This window comes from Paramacrobiotus metropolitanus, unplaced genomic scaffold (assembly GCF_019649055.1).
Source record: "Paramacrobiotus metropolitanus isolate TYO unplaced genomic scaffold, Prichtersi_v1.0 Parri_scaffold0000067, whole genome shotgun sequence".
Classification (NCBI taxonomy): Eukaryota; Metazoa; Tardigrada; class Eutardigrada; order Parachela; family Macrobiotidae; genus Paramacrobiotus; species Paramacrobiotus metropolitanus.
In genome coordinates, this window is record NW_026570287.1 from 268,752 (window position 1) to 281,585 (window position 12,834).

General features: G+C 41.2%; 3 protein-coding genes and 1 pseudogene across 3 annotated transcripts; 3 read left to right on the forward strand and 1 right to left on the reverse strand.

Moving 5' to 3' along the window:
- Positions 1-687: 687 nt before the first annotated feature.
- On the forward strand, positions 688-4,731 carry LOC129594271 (uncharacterized; annotated as a pseudogene).
- A 24-nt stretch (positions 4,732-4,755) lies between these two features.
- LOC129594272 (M-phase inducer phosphatase 1-B-like) lies at positions 4,756-7,084 on the reverse strand. Its single transcript, XM_055490898.1, has 6 exons — positions 6,675-7,084; positions 6,246-6,582; positions 6,127-6,183; positions 5,837-6,063; positions 5,402-5,519; positions 4,756-5,274 (listed from the first exon to the last, which is right to left on the reverse strand). The coding sequence occupies exons 1-6, from the start codon at positions 6,797-6,799 to the stop codon at positions 5,137-5,139; spliced, it is 1,002 nt and encodes a 333-aa protein (XP_055346873.1). The 5' UTR covers positions 6,800-7,084; the 3' UTR covers positions 4,756-5,136.
- Positions 7,085-8,397: 1,313 nt separating this feature from the next.
- On the forward strand, positions 8,398-10,396 carry LOC129594352 (uncharacterized). The gene has a single exon (XM_055491012.1). It carries the CDS (start codon positions 8,468-8,470, stop codon positions 10,073-10,075), a length of 1,608 nt encoding a protein of 535 aa, XP_055346987.1. The 5' UTR covers positions 8,398-8,467; the 3' UTR covers positions 10,076-10,396.
- Positions 10,397-10,621: 225 nt separating this feature from the next.
- LOC129594327 (uncharacterized) lies at positions 10,622-12,536 on the forward strand. Its single transcript, XM_055490976.1, is given in 2 exon segments — positions 10,622-11,888; positions 11,890-12,536. Coding segments are annotated over 2 exon segments (1,014 nt in total). The 5' UTR covers positions 10,622-11,045; the 3' UTR covers positions 12,061-12,536.
- Positions 12,537-12,834: the final 298 nt, after the last annotated feature.

The window sequence follows — 12,834 nt, forward strand, 5'->3', positions numbered from 1 at the left end:
AACCACAAGAAACGGAAGGGTTTGTACGTTGTGTGAATGGATGATCACCATCCAGATCACAGATACTTGGTAATATACTTCCGGTTGTCACCCATCCGTTATATAGCATGTCTGCTAATCTGTGGATTTGCCATGAAAGCGCTTTGCTACCGCAACGGAATGTCAGCCGCTAGCAACGGCAGCGGAAATATACATACTCACTGCGCAGTGAGCACATTTCACGCATAGCATTCTGAAACAAAATTTTATTGCTGATAATTAAAGGCCGCTGGATTCATTATCACTGCACACTGTGCACAGTCTGTACTTGTACATCAGTGCAATTAACTGGAAACTTTGTTACGGAAAGATATTATTTAGAACTTCACTTCGGAACAATATTCCGCATAGCTCGCGTTATTGTAATTGGTTGTAAATTGTAATTGTAATTGCTTTCAACAATCATACAGTAATTCTGCAAAAAATAATTGAATCAGTATGTAAACCACATCCCTATAGCTCTTGATCAAACACTGATAATTATTTCGTAAATATATAAGGTTTGTTGTTTAATTTGGTCAGTGGTCAGTTGCAATAATTACATATATCACGATTTACAGTTAAGTTATTATCTATTGGCAAACCCCCGAGGACGGCGGTTGGTCTACCATCAGGTTCTGACTGATAAGACCCGATATCGTCGGCGTGGACGCATTTGACATCAATCATATCATCCTATTCTTTTTATCTTCGGAAGTTTCTCGGCCGCGTGACAACAGTCGTCACACAAGGAGATTTCTGCGTTGGTTTCTGGAGTTTTTTTGGAGTAGCACCTCTGTTACTATTTTTTGACCATGTCTGGAAAGATCGAAGCGGAGTACGGATCATGGAAGTCACCGATCAGCAGCAGCATTGCTGCAGGCAGCGATATTCAGATCTATGGCATGGAACGGGATGGATCTTCGGCCGCAGCATCTGGTACTGCGTGTGGTTGTTTTCCACATTTCGCCGTCAGAATTTTAATTGTGCATTGCAGGTACGATTTACTGGGTGGAACAGCGCCCTGCGGATGCTGGTCGGAATGTTGTCTGTAAGAATGCCACCCACAAAATTTTTAGATGCGAGTGCAGCGTACTGTAAATGAAGTTTGTTGGATAAAATTTGCAGGCAGCTGGGATCCCGTGACGGCGAAGATTTCGGAATGGACTCCCGAGCGAATACAGTGTGAAGACAAAAGTTCACGAATATGGTGAGGAAAATCTGTTTTATAAAAAATATTCACCGAGGTTTTATATTTGCGCCTCGGCGTTTGTGACATGTGATATGTTGGGAATTTGTAGGAGGCGGATCGTTTTGCGTCTTTCAAAAGTGTTGTATTTTGTTAACAAGGCGGACCAGCAGATTTATGTGCAGAAATCACCCAGCGAGATTCCATGTGCGTTAACTGCTCCGAGCTCAGTGCACCGATATGCTGACTTGCATTACAGCGAATTTGTAAGTAATTTAATTGTACCATGAATTTCGTATCTTTTTCAAGTAGAGTTGCGGCAGATGGAAGAGATGCATATGATGCCGTTTCTTTCTTCCTGTCTCTTCATACAGTTTTTGAATTTTTTATTTATGGAACTGCAAAAACTTGTTTTTTTGGACGCTGAGCGAATAAGACGGTATCAGCGTTACTACGAAATGAAATGAAGACATCGATAATCCAGCATTTCGATTGCATTTTGTGATTGCTAGTTGCCTTTTTAATTACAGCACTGTTATTCTGTTTGACAGTTTGACTGCGTGTTTGCTGTCTGCGAGGAACATCCACCAAAGACCGGGGCGGAAGGCGATGCAGCGTCAGCGGGCGCTAAAATTCCACAGAATTATGTGGCGGCTATCGACCCACGTAGCGGAAATGTTAGACACGTGGTAAGTGCAAATTTGTTATCTTTCCTACCCATTTTTTGCTGTCGACTTAGTGTCTGATAGAAACCCGGGAGTTTACATAGCCAAATTAAATAGTCACTTTGGAATGACCTTCTGCTGTACCCTGTTGATACAGTCGTTTATTTTGTTGCCTTATTCTTTCCATTTACAACTTTGTCTTTTTTACATCGCATTCCATAGGTTGAAGGTGCAGATTTTTATGCCTGCCCTCGTACTTCTCGCACCGGTGTTTTAATGTGGATGGAATGGAATTTCCCAAATATGGTTGGTTGAGTTTGTTGTACATAATCTGGACTTTGAGCTTTTTTTCGTGGGCCGATGCTTTAATTTTAGTGGTGTTACCGGAAGATCGAAATAAAATTATGTTGTATCATGTATGTGCTTATGTTAGGTCTGTTACGCAGTATTCACCCGTAGACGTTGAGTGCTTCAGGGTTGATTTGAATTGTTTTTGTATTACAGCCTTGGGATGACACCTTTGTAAAATGGTGTCCCTTGAAATCCCTGGATGACAAAGTGGCGGATGCCAAAGTGACAACTCTGACTGCAGCCAAAAAGAGCAGTGATGTTGCGTTTACTGATCCGTCTTTTACGTACTCTGGTCATATCCTTTATATCAGTGATGAAACAAATTGGTCTAATTTGTACATGGTGAGCACAGTGCCTGCAAAACGTTATCAGAAATTAACGAAAGTGTTTTGGATCTATATTGTACAGAAAACTTACTTTCGTTTCCATGCGCAAGGTTTCATGAGCAACTCTTGTTGCAGACCAACACGGAACAATTGTCAAAGGTTTGTCTCGATCAGCAGAATCAGGATCTTGGCTTTCCGATGTGGGTTTTCGGCTTCAGTCCGTACAGTGCTGTCCAGAAAGGTGATAGCATTGACACTGTGATCGCTCTTTCATACGGAAAGGTAAGTAGGCAAAATACTTCTCAGTTTCATATGGCAGGATATAAAAAATATCTGTAAAATACTTATTAACATTTACATTTAACGCCATTTTAGGAAATGATCTTGCTTACGCTTGACCCCAAAGGCGGTGTATCCTCACGAAAGACCGTTGACACGGGATTTAAATTTCATAATTTATATATCCACGCCGTTCGCAGCGGTTTTTATGCCATCGGATTCGATGCGAAAACTCCGATGACCTTATTCTACATGGATTTTGCCACTGAAAAGGTGAAGAAAAACAGTATCTTTATTACATACTGCGAAATTGCTTTGAATGGCCTATAGTGTGCAGTAGCGGTTTCTTGAAAATATTCTTCGCCCACGGTTTCTCGACGCCTGCTAGTAACCTTGAACTTTGATTTATCGTGCAAGTTCTTCTTTTTCTTTGACTCAGGTTACCCACGTGAAAGTGTCATCAACCTTACAACTGGAAGGATATTTGAGCGAGCCGCAAGAAATCGAATATCCGACGGGAAGGGCGACGTGTCCTACGGATATTATTATCCACCGACTAACAAAGACTTTACCGCTCCGCCAGGCACAACACCGCCCGTGTTGGTCAAGATGCACGGAGGACCTACGGCTAGATCGATTCCTTCCTTGAATCCTAAAATACAGTTTTATACTAGGTGCAAAATTTTACTCAGTTTACTTTAATGCTGGAGTCCATGGTTTTACAGTGCATGTTTGACAGTCTGGTTTTGTCCGTATATCTGTTAATGGTTGATGCTGTAGTCGTTGCACGTTTTTATCCTTGCTTCTTAATTGTTATCGTTTTTGTAGCCGAGGATTTGGAGTGCTGGATGTCAATTATCGAGGTTCGAGCGGTTACGGACGAAAATATCGACAACTGTTGAATTTACAGTAAGTACGTTTTGCTCGCACACTATGTACATAGAATAAAACAATTGTCCTGCAGGTGGGGAGTTTCTGACTGCGACGATGCCGTAAACGGTGTCAAATATTTGGCTAAAGCGGGTTTAGCGGATAAGGATCGTTTGTGCATAACCGGCAGTTCAGCGGGAGGGTTATCCGTTTTGAATGCATTGCTTAATTATGACACTTTCAAAGCGGGTACGAACATCATCATATCAGTTTTTATTTAATATAATATTGTTAATTATTTCTTATGGTAGGTTACAGTAATATATTTCTTTTCGGCAGGAGCCTCTCATTATGGTGTAGCGGATCTGGAAGGTTTGGTGCACGATACGCACAAATTTGAAATGCGGTATTTGGATATTTTAATCGGGGAATTTCCGGCGCAGAAAGCGGTGTATGACAGTCGATCTCCAATAATTCACAAGGAAAAATTCAAATGCCCGTGCATTTTCTTCCAGGGCCTTGACGATTTCGTAAGTGCGGCCTTGTTTTAATGGGTTAGGTACTGCACTGCAAATGCTTACCTATAGATTTCATTTGACGGTATTTATTCTAGATTGTTCCTCCTCAGCAGTCGGAGAATATGTATCGAGCTGTCAAAGATAAAGGGCTGCCTTGTGCATACGTTACGTTTGAAGGTACTAGCTCGCTGTTATGACTTGTCCCAGATTTGATGGAATTCCTTTATCATGTTTGATTTTGCAGGAGAAGGTCATGGGTTTACAAAAAAGGAAAACATCCAGAAAGCGCTGGATACTGAATATGCGTTTTTTGTTAAGATTTTCGGAATTAATGCGCCCCATGTTACCTGTGAAGTACCAATCGAAAATTTATAGATTGGACGAGTTCGCACTGCTTTCAAAATTTTTGTTTGGTCCTGCTTACATATTTTTCCAATGCAATTTTTTGTGAATGGGTCAAGTTTTTATTTCCTGGATTGATTTACGAGGGGTGTGATTTTATAAGGCAGCGTTGATCTTTGTGATTGTTTTATTTGTAAACAAGTAGAGATACCTTAGAACCACTGTTACAAAAAACAGCGTTTACTGAGGGAGCTAAAAAACATACTAACAAGTTCAAAGCCGCAGTAAATCCAAACAAGCCATGCAATGTACAAAACCAATTTTGAGCACAAAAATACCCACAAACAATGATCACATACCGATATCCCTATTCGCTGAGTATAAAATTAATTGAAAATATTCAGAACTACAAAACTCAACGCAGTATAAGCGTAGAAACGGTATTGTACACTTATTCAACAATTTAAGGATGGAATCGAAACATCAGATCAATAAATATAAATAAGCAAAACGTCAAAATTTATGAATACAACGTAAGGGGCCAAAAGCCCCGAGAAACCTCAGAAACGGCGTAAGCCTCAGAAATGGTCATTTAAGGAAGAACGCATCCTTTTGTGCTGTGCGGGCTTAGGCTTGCTCGTTTTTCGATAAGCAAACAGCTCTTCTTCATGTCCATCAGCGTCCATAGTTTTATAAAACGGAGGATCGCAGGAGCTCTGTCGAAAAATATTCTTCATTTATTTACACCGCTTACTGAAGAATAAAATTAAAACCTGAACGTACATACCCTTAAAAATTGTGTACACACTACAGGCTATAAAGTATTAACGTTAAAGTACTTACTTGAAAAGACTCGAAAAATGCTTTATAGCCGCCTTCCAGCACGTACACATCCGGAAAGGTAATAACGGGATATCGGTGGGCATTGCGTTTTCGGTCCTCCTCTCGTAAAAGTCTCGCCCTACAATAATACCAGCAGAATGTGGAAAACGACAGCTTTTAATCTGAAATCGTGCATTAAACGATGATCAAGTATCAAGATTACTGTAACTACAACAATGTTTTCTCAGTGACCATTAAACAATCGGTGAGGTTAACGTATAACCTACAACTCATACAAGTAATGATTATGACCCTAATTTGAAAAACCAGTAAAACCGTAAACAGAATGAAAACCGCCAAAGTAGATTAACATTAAACAGACACCACAACAAAATACTTACATAACTACGTTAGCTTACACAATTCGGGCACACTGAACGCTATACAAGCACTTACAAGTCGGGGCCCCGCTTGGAAGAAAATTCACAATGGAATATGATGACGTTTCGCTCTTCCTTTGCTTCCACTGTACTGCTGAAAAATGCGGTTAACAACTGTTCCGATGAGTGAATATTGACGGCGCCACGGATGTGTCCGGCTTGAAATTCATATGGATATCGGCAATCAACAATGGACAACCTAGCGAATCCATGCATTAGCGGCTTGTGCATCAGTTGGCTCAACTAAAAGTACCAAAAGCGCTAAAATTCAACCACTTGCACATAAATTTATTTGTTGTTACTCACAGTTTCGCATGTGATATATCGGATGTCCCCATGACGTCCCCGCACAGTCGGCAAGCACTGCCAAAAAAGAAAAAATCTGAAAAAACCATAACTAATTCAATATCATGCGCACAACATACATTTTGATTTGTGCTCATTTTCTGACAATCCGAAGCAATTTTCCTTTTCCGTACAAGCACACTTTCTGTCACACGCTTGGTGCAGTTCGTATCCTTCGACCCGGTCCATGTTGGTGATACTTTGGAGACTTCGCGTTTCTTCTCTGGCCGAGTAGACAGTCGGGGAGTATTGGTGCACATAGTGGCCAATGGCTTTTTCGGTGTCCTTGGCGAAACGGATGGCGAACTGGAGAAACGGAGGGTAGACTGGACAAATCGCTTCTTTTTGTTTGTACACGGTCTTTTTGTGGTGACTGATACGATTTCCATATCAGTATCCATTCGTTCGTCCGATGAGCTAACAACGTAGTTGTTCCAACAGGAAGAATTTAAATTAAAACGAGAAACGCACACCGTAAGATTAGCGCACTAAAGAATACTGTACAGTACCTCTCCGATGAATCAAAATTCAGGGTTTTTCGAATTGCACCATTCTCGGTATCTTTCTCGGGGCTGTGACAGACATCCATATGGATCATGGCATGGAACGACAGGCCACTCTTCGAAGGTAACATGGCGATCACAAAGATGGAATAGTGCTGTGCAAAACGAGGAACCGAATTACAGCTGGGACGTCAGAAAACGGTCCTCTCAGGCATAGTCTGGCACACAAGCCATTCCTGAACTTTTGTAATCTGTCAGGGACGTCTCCAAAGAACAGTGAGCCTGATTTATATAAATACCAACCAGGACTTTCTCATTTTAGTGAGTTTAGAGCCATATAATGTCCGAATAGAAAACGTCACCTTATAATCATACTGAAATAAGTGAAATTCAAAGAAAACCTACGGCTCTGAAAACTGAAAATTTATTTTCTGACTCGAGTGGCTTGGTGTTTTAACGACAAACTTTTGTTACAATGGTTTTACGCAGTTTTTCAAAAGTAGCTGCCACCTGATATCAGTGCCACACACACACAGAAACCGACCGGAAATGTTAAATGTTTCATGCAGCCATATTCCAGGGTTATTGGAAATTTCTGTCTCTGTAAATTGTAACTGCCGACTAGCAGTAAAATATATTACTAATAGTACGAGTATATAATAAAAAAAAATTTCACGATGTTCCAGCAGATTTTTAATTCACTGCGAAAGCAAAATCCACTTGATTTAAATTTCGTTGGAGGTCTTATATCAATCATGTATGGGTCAACAAACTCAATACGCAACTGCGCATGTCCATTGTCCGGCACACAGCAAATCCACATTCCACATCGAGCCATGTGTCGCATTTTCCGTTTCAATCCTTTCCTTTTAGACTGGGGATCGCAAAAAATATTTTTCTCTGAAATTGTTTTGAGTGGAGGTCTGATGTTCTACTACTCTAGCAATCAAATTAAACACCAGGTCTCACATCAGGTCACGATGCCGTGAATGTTGCAGTCTTGCAGATACTGACTATATTATTAACAATAATGTATTCATGTACAATCTGTACTTGTGTTACTTGGTTAATTTAATTGTGTGAACTTACAGTTACAGATATCTAATCGGTACAAGCATACAATGTCATATGTACAAGTACAGCATTAGCATTTACAATTAATATCTACATGTGCTTCAGTAAAAAATTTATATCACAATAAACTGAATAAGCTTACCTAATGGTAAGTATGAATACGATTACCTCGTATACATGTAGACACAATATGAATACGAATAGTGTGCACAATAGTTAATTAAATAGTTAACTAATTAATTAGCTGCATGCCTGCACATAATACAACATCACAATTAGATAAACAAACAGTAATATTATGTTTATATTACTAACATACTATTACTAACATAATACGCTAACATAACATTACAAACAGTTTAATTTAGTAATATTATGTGCGAATATAGATATTACGCAACGGGTACTAGGGACAGTTAGAAAAATGCCTTGCACACTCTGTTATTATTACCGGCATTTGCAGCTAAAAATGTTGGGCAGCTTATTCAACATATCTTTGTACTGCGGGTACACAGCGACCGTAACTCCGATTAATTCCCTTTTGGCAAAATACGATTATATCACAATTAAAAAACCGGATTGCTGTTTTTGATCATGTCCTAACAATGACATTATCCGACCCACAGACCTAGTTGCCTAAGAATGCTTCGTAAGTGTGTATCGACGAAAAGGCATATTTTCGTAATTTAATTTGCGGGGCACCAATTCACATCAAACTTCCCCAGATGAACCTTAAATCAGACACCTTTGCAATGACCCATTCGGCCTTAAAACCACCTTCCTGCTTTAAAGTCTTCCAGCGTTCCAAAAGGTCCCAGATGATCCTTACAGTGATTTTGTTAATATTAGTCATATTTCAGCTACTGTATGGAATTCTTAGCGTCCCACGATCTTACGAAGCTGAACCGGTAGTAGAAAACTATAAAGTGGAGATTAATTTCCCGTGGAAATATATTCCGGATTTCTTTTCCGGTGCCAACAAAACCGATGAGAAACTTTCAGAAGGTGAAAAGGTTACACAGCCACCCAAAAAGTACAAAATCACAGCGTGCGCTATGATGCACAACGAAGTTGCATATCTGCTGGAATGGATCGAATTCCACCGTTTGCAAGGTGTCGACCATTTTGTACTGTATAATTATTACGGAAGCGACAAATCGGGATACACGTCAAAGTTGTACGAAAATCTCGGATTAAAAGATTTCGTAGAAATACTGCCGGCCAGTCTGGATGATCAAGATGTCAATCGCACAGAAGGACTGAGTGACTATTACGTTAGTAAAGATTTATCAATGGTTGACTGTTATACCCATCAGAAAGATTCTGAGTGGCTACTAATGCTGGACGTGGGACATTTTGTCTATTCGACACATTATGAAAATATTAACGCGATGCTCCTTGATCAGCGTGGACAACAAACGTCCAAAGACGGTGATTTCGTTGGGGGCTTTAGCCATTCGGAGCCGTTCAGTGCGGTCCGTATTCCAACGGTCCGGTTCGGAACGTCCGGTGCGACGACAAAATTCAAAACCTCGTTGTCGCCGAATTCGTACACTAATAATTCCGTGGACATCTTGTACGAGCCGTACGGGACGTCATCTAATATTTACCCAATGGTAATGGAAATCAATACCCGGCGTGCGCCGCACCGGGAATTAGATGCAAATTATACCGACCTTCCGGTGTGTTCTGAAGCGCAAGAGAACGCCATAAATTTGGCTTTGTGCAGTGATTCATCGACGGTGACCCTGGTGCGCTCGGACCGGCAGTGCGTCAGCGAGAACATGACGGAATGTTTAAAGCCGACAAAACATTTCATTTGGCCGGAGCTGACGGTTCTGCGCGCGGACAATCATGAATGGCGCTCACGCGAACATTTTCAGAAATCACTGTATGGTGACTTTTCCAAGAATCAGACACTGGAAGTGTTAGATTCCAGTTGGTTTTCCCTCATCCAAGACGATTATAAGAAGAACACGTTTTTGGAGCCGGTGCGGAAGAAAATTATGGAAATGAAACCGCGTGTGTACCGCGAAGTGGGCCGGGAATGCCGACCGGAAACCATTTTAAGTGGCCAGCAGATAATGTGCCCGGAGTCACACCCGTATCCCTATGGGAATCTGGGAACCAAGTTTCTACGGGATTGTTGCCATGTGGATAAGGATGCCAGTGGTAATCCACTGCAGATTGGTTCTTCCAGTTGTGATCAACAAAAATCCGTGGAGTGCACCGAGCAGGATGGTGTCCAGAAGTGGCTACACCGAAGCTGCTGTATATATAACAGCGACTTCTCTCACCTTAAAATGCACATCGGGGTGCCATCCACTGGTTGACGGATCTCAGTTTTTGTATTCCGTATGCTCAATCAAAATTTTATATTATCTATTCTGAACTTTAATATTCATTGGTTTTTAACACCGCGTTGATGTATCGTAACTTGATTTACTTCCTTATTATTTTATGCTGTATTTTACAGCATTTTTGCTTCACGTTGTTGTGAAATTATGAATTGGCTTTTTATGATCGCGAAAAACGGCATTCCATCGTGCGTCATGACAAACGTGACCTTTGCATTCCACCATTTTAGTGTTGTTTTTCTGCATATTTGCAATAGATGCATACAAGTAATGTTTGCGAAATTGGCAAAACCTCTAATCATGCGAAAGAGAATATTAAAATATCTATATGTAACTTTTGGCAATGCACCATCTTCGTAACACCCATCATACGATTTATCTGTATAGCAAACACAGCACGTAACTTTGACTTCAGGCCAACCGCGCCGTAACGACTGCACAAAAATTCCTCCCGGCAGTTTTGGAGCATGTTCAGTTTACAAAATTTTTGCGTTTGTTAGGAAACTTTTTTTGCAGCATTAACCCAGATAACGTGCACTCTAGGTCATGTGGCATATGGTACAGGAAAAGCGCTGATTTACATAACGAATTTTGTCGCACGCACTTGTCATTTACCTTTAACATGCCTGTAAAAAAAGATTCCTTTGAATTTCCGTTTGCTTCGAAATACCATTCCTGCTTGAGGATGGTCGAACGCTCTAGGAAATATCAAATCATTTTAACATTAATTTTGTTAGTCCTCGTGGTCTTTCAGTTATTATTTGGCATCATAACCGTTCCCAAGTCCCTCAGCCGGCAGTCGATCTTTGAAAATTATAAAGTGGAGATCAATATCCCATGGAAATTTCTACCGAACTTTCTTACCGGTAAAAACAAGACTGACGAGTACACTGCATCACAGACTGCCCAGCAACAACCAAAAAAATATAAAATCACCGCTTGCGCCATGATGCACAACGAAGCACCATACCTGATGGAATGGATAGAATTTCATCGGTTACAAGGAGTCGACCACTTCGTCTTGTACAACTATTTCGGGAGCGATCTTATCGAATATACTCCAATGTACTACGAAAATACTGGAATCGTTGATTTAGTGGAAGTTCTACCGGCGCGGTTTTTCGGGCAGGATCCCAAACGAGTCAAAGATTTAGCCGATTATCTACAGAACAAGGAGTGGTCAATGGTCGATTGCTACGTGCGCAGTGGGAAGCAGTCAGATTGGCTGCTGATGCTAGATGTTGGACATTTCGTTTATTCTACCGAATACGAAACTATCGGATCATTTTTACTGGAAATGGCGCTATCACAAAAACCGCGGGATGATGATTTTGCGGGAGAGTTTCGCCATGACGAACCATTCAGTGCCGTGCGTATTCCCACCGTGCGTTTTGGTACGTCCGGGCAGATTGGTAAGTTCCGCACGTGGTTGTCACCCAACTCGTACACCGGCTCCGTGGATCTGCTGTACGAACCGTACAACGACACAGCCAACATTTATCCAATGGTCATCGAGACAAATACGCACCGTGTACCGCATCGCGAACTGGACGGCAATTATACGGATTTACCAGTCTGTACCGAAACCCAAGAAAATGCCGTCAGTCTGGGATTGTGCAGTGATTCGTCCACTGTAACGCTGGTACGAGCGGATCGCTTCTGTGTCAAAGACAATATGACGGAATGTTTGAAACCAACGATACATTTTATCTGGCCGGAACTGCCGGTTCTTGCGAGCGGACAACCACGAATGGCGATCACTGGAGCACGTCCAGAAATCGGTGTATTCGGATTTTCGCAAGAATAAAACCTTTGAAGCGCTGGATGCCAGCTGGTATTCGCTGATTGAGGATGATTTTAAGAAAAAGACCTATCTAGAAGCCGTGAGGAGGAGAATTATGGACACGAAGCCACGGATATTTTGGAAGTGGGCCGGGAATGCCGAGCGGATGCCATATTAAATGGTCAGCAGATCATGTGCCCGGAATCCCATCCGTATCCGTTTGGGAATCTGGGCGTGAAGTTTCTGCGCGATTGCTGCCATATCGATAAGGATGCGTACGGCAATAAGCTTCCATATTGATTCACCGAGTTGTGATAATCATACGTTTATTGAGTGTACGGAACCGGAAGGTTTACAGAAATGGCTTCACAGGAGTTGCTGCATCTGGAATCCTACGTTTGCGCACCACAAAATGTCCATAGGTGTGCCGGCACCAAAATAGCGCTACTGTGACGAGAAGGGAATGTAATCCAGATTTCCTGTGCTCATTCTTGCTCGGACGATTTTGCACTATTTTGTGGTACATGTTAAATCTTCTAGTTTTTTTTTACTTGAATTGTTTTTAGTGATTGGCATATATAGAAGTATAGTTTAGTATAATACATAAAATAAAAAAACATGTCGGTTTTTGTACGTCGGCGATAAAGTGCATTAAAACAGCAGTGTTCTATATTAACAAGACGTTTAAGCAAATTTCAATCATTTTCTACTGAATTAATAGCGATCCGTTCAGTTACGCCTAACTTGCAAGGCAACGCACAAGCAGTGAAAGCGAAAGTATGTACCTACGTTTGCTTTTGTTAAATGTGCTTTGATTTGTTGATCGGCAGCCAACAATCATTTTCCACACAGCTACCTATACGATCCATCTGTGCAGGTATCACGAATAATACGAAAGCAAAACTAATCACACCGCCGGAAGCTATGATTCATGATTACACAAAAACTTATT

Coding starts and splice junctions, on each gene's coding strand:
- LOC129594272 (XM_055490898.1), bottom strand. CDS start 6,799: ATGTTACCTTCGAAGAGTGGCCTGTCGTTCCATGCCATGATCCATATG. Junction 6,064..6,126: donor GATATATCACATGCGAAACT/GTGAGTAACAAC, acceptor TGGTACTTTTAG/TTGAGCCAACTGATGCACAA. Junction 5,275..5,401: donor CATTTTTCGAGTCTTTTCAA/GTAAGTACTTTA, acceptor ATTTTTCGACAG/AGCTCCTGCGATCCTCCGTT.
- LOC129594352 (XM_055491012.1), top strand. CDS start 8,468: ATGAACCTTAAATCAGACACCTTTGCAATGACCCATTCGGCCTTAAAA.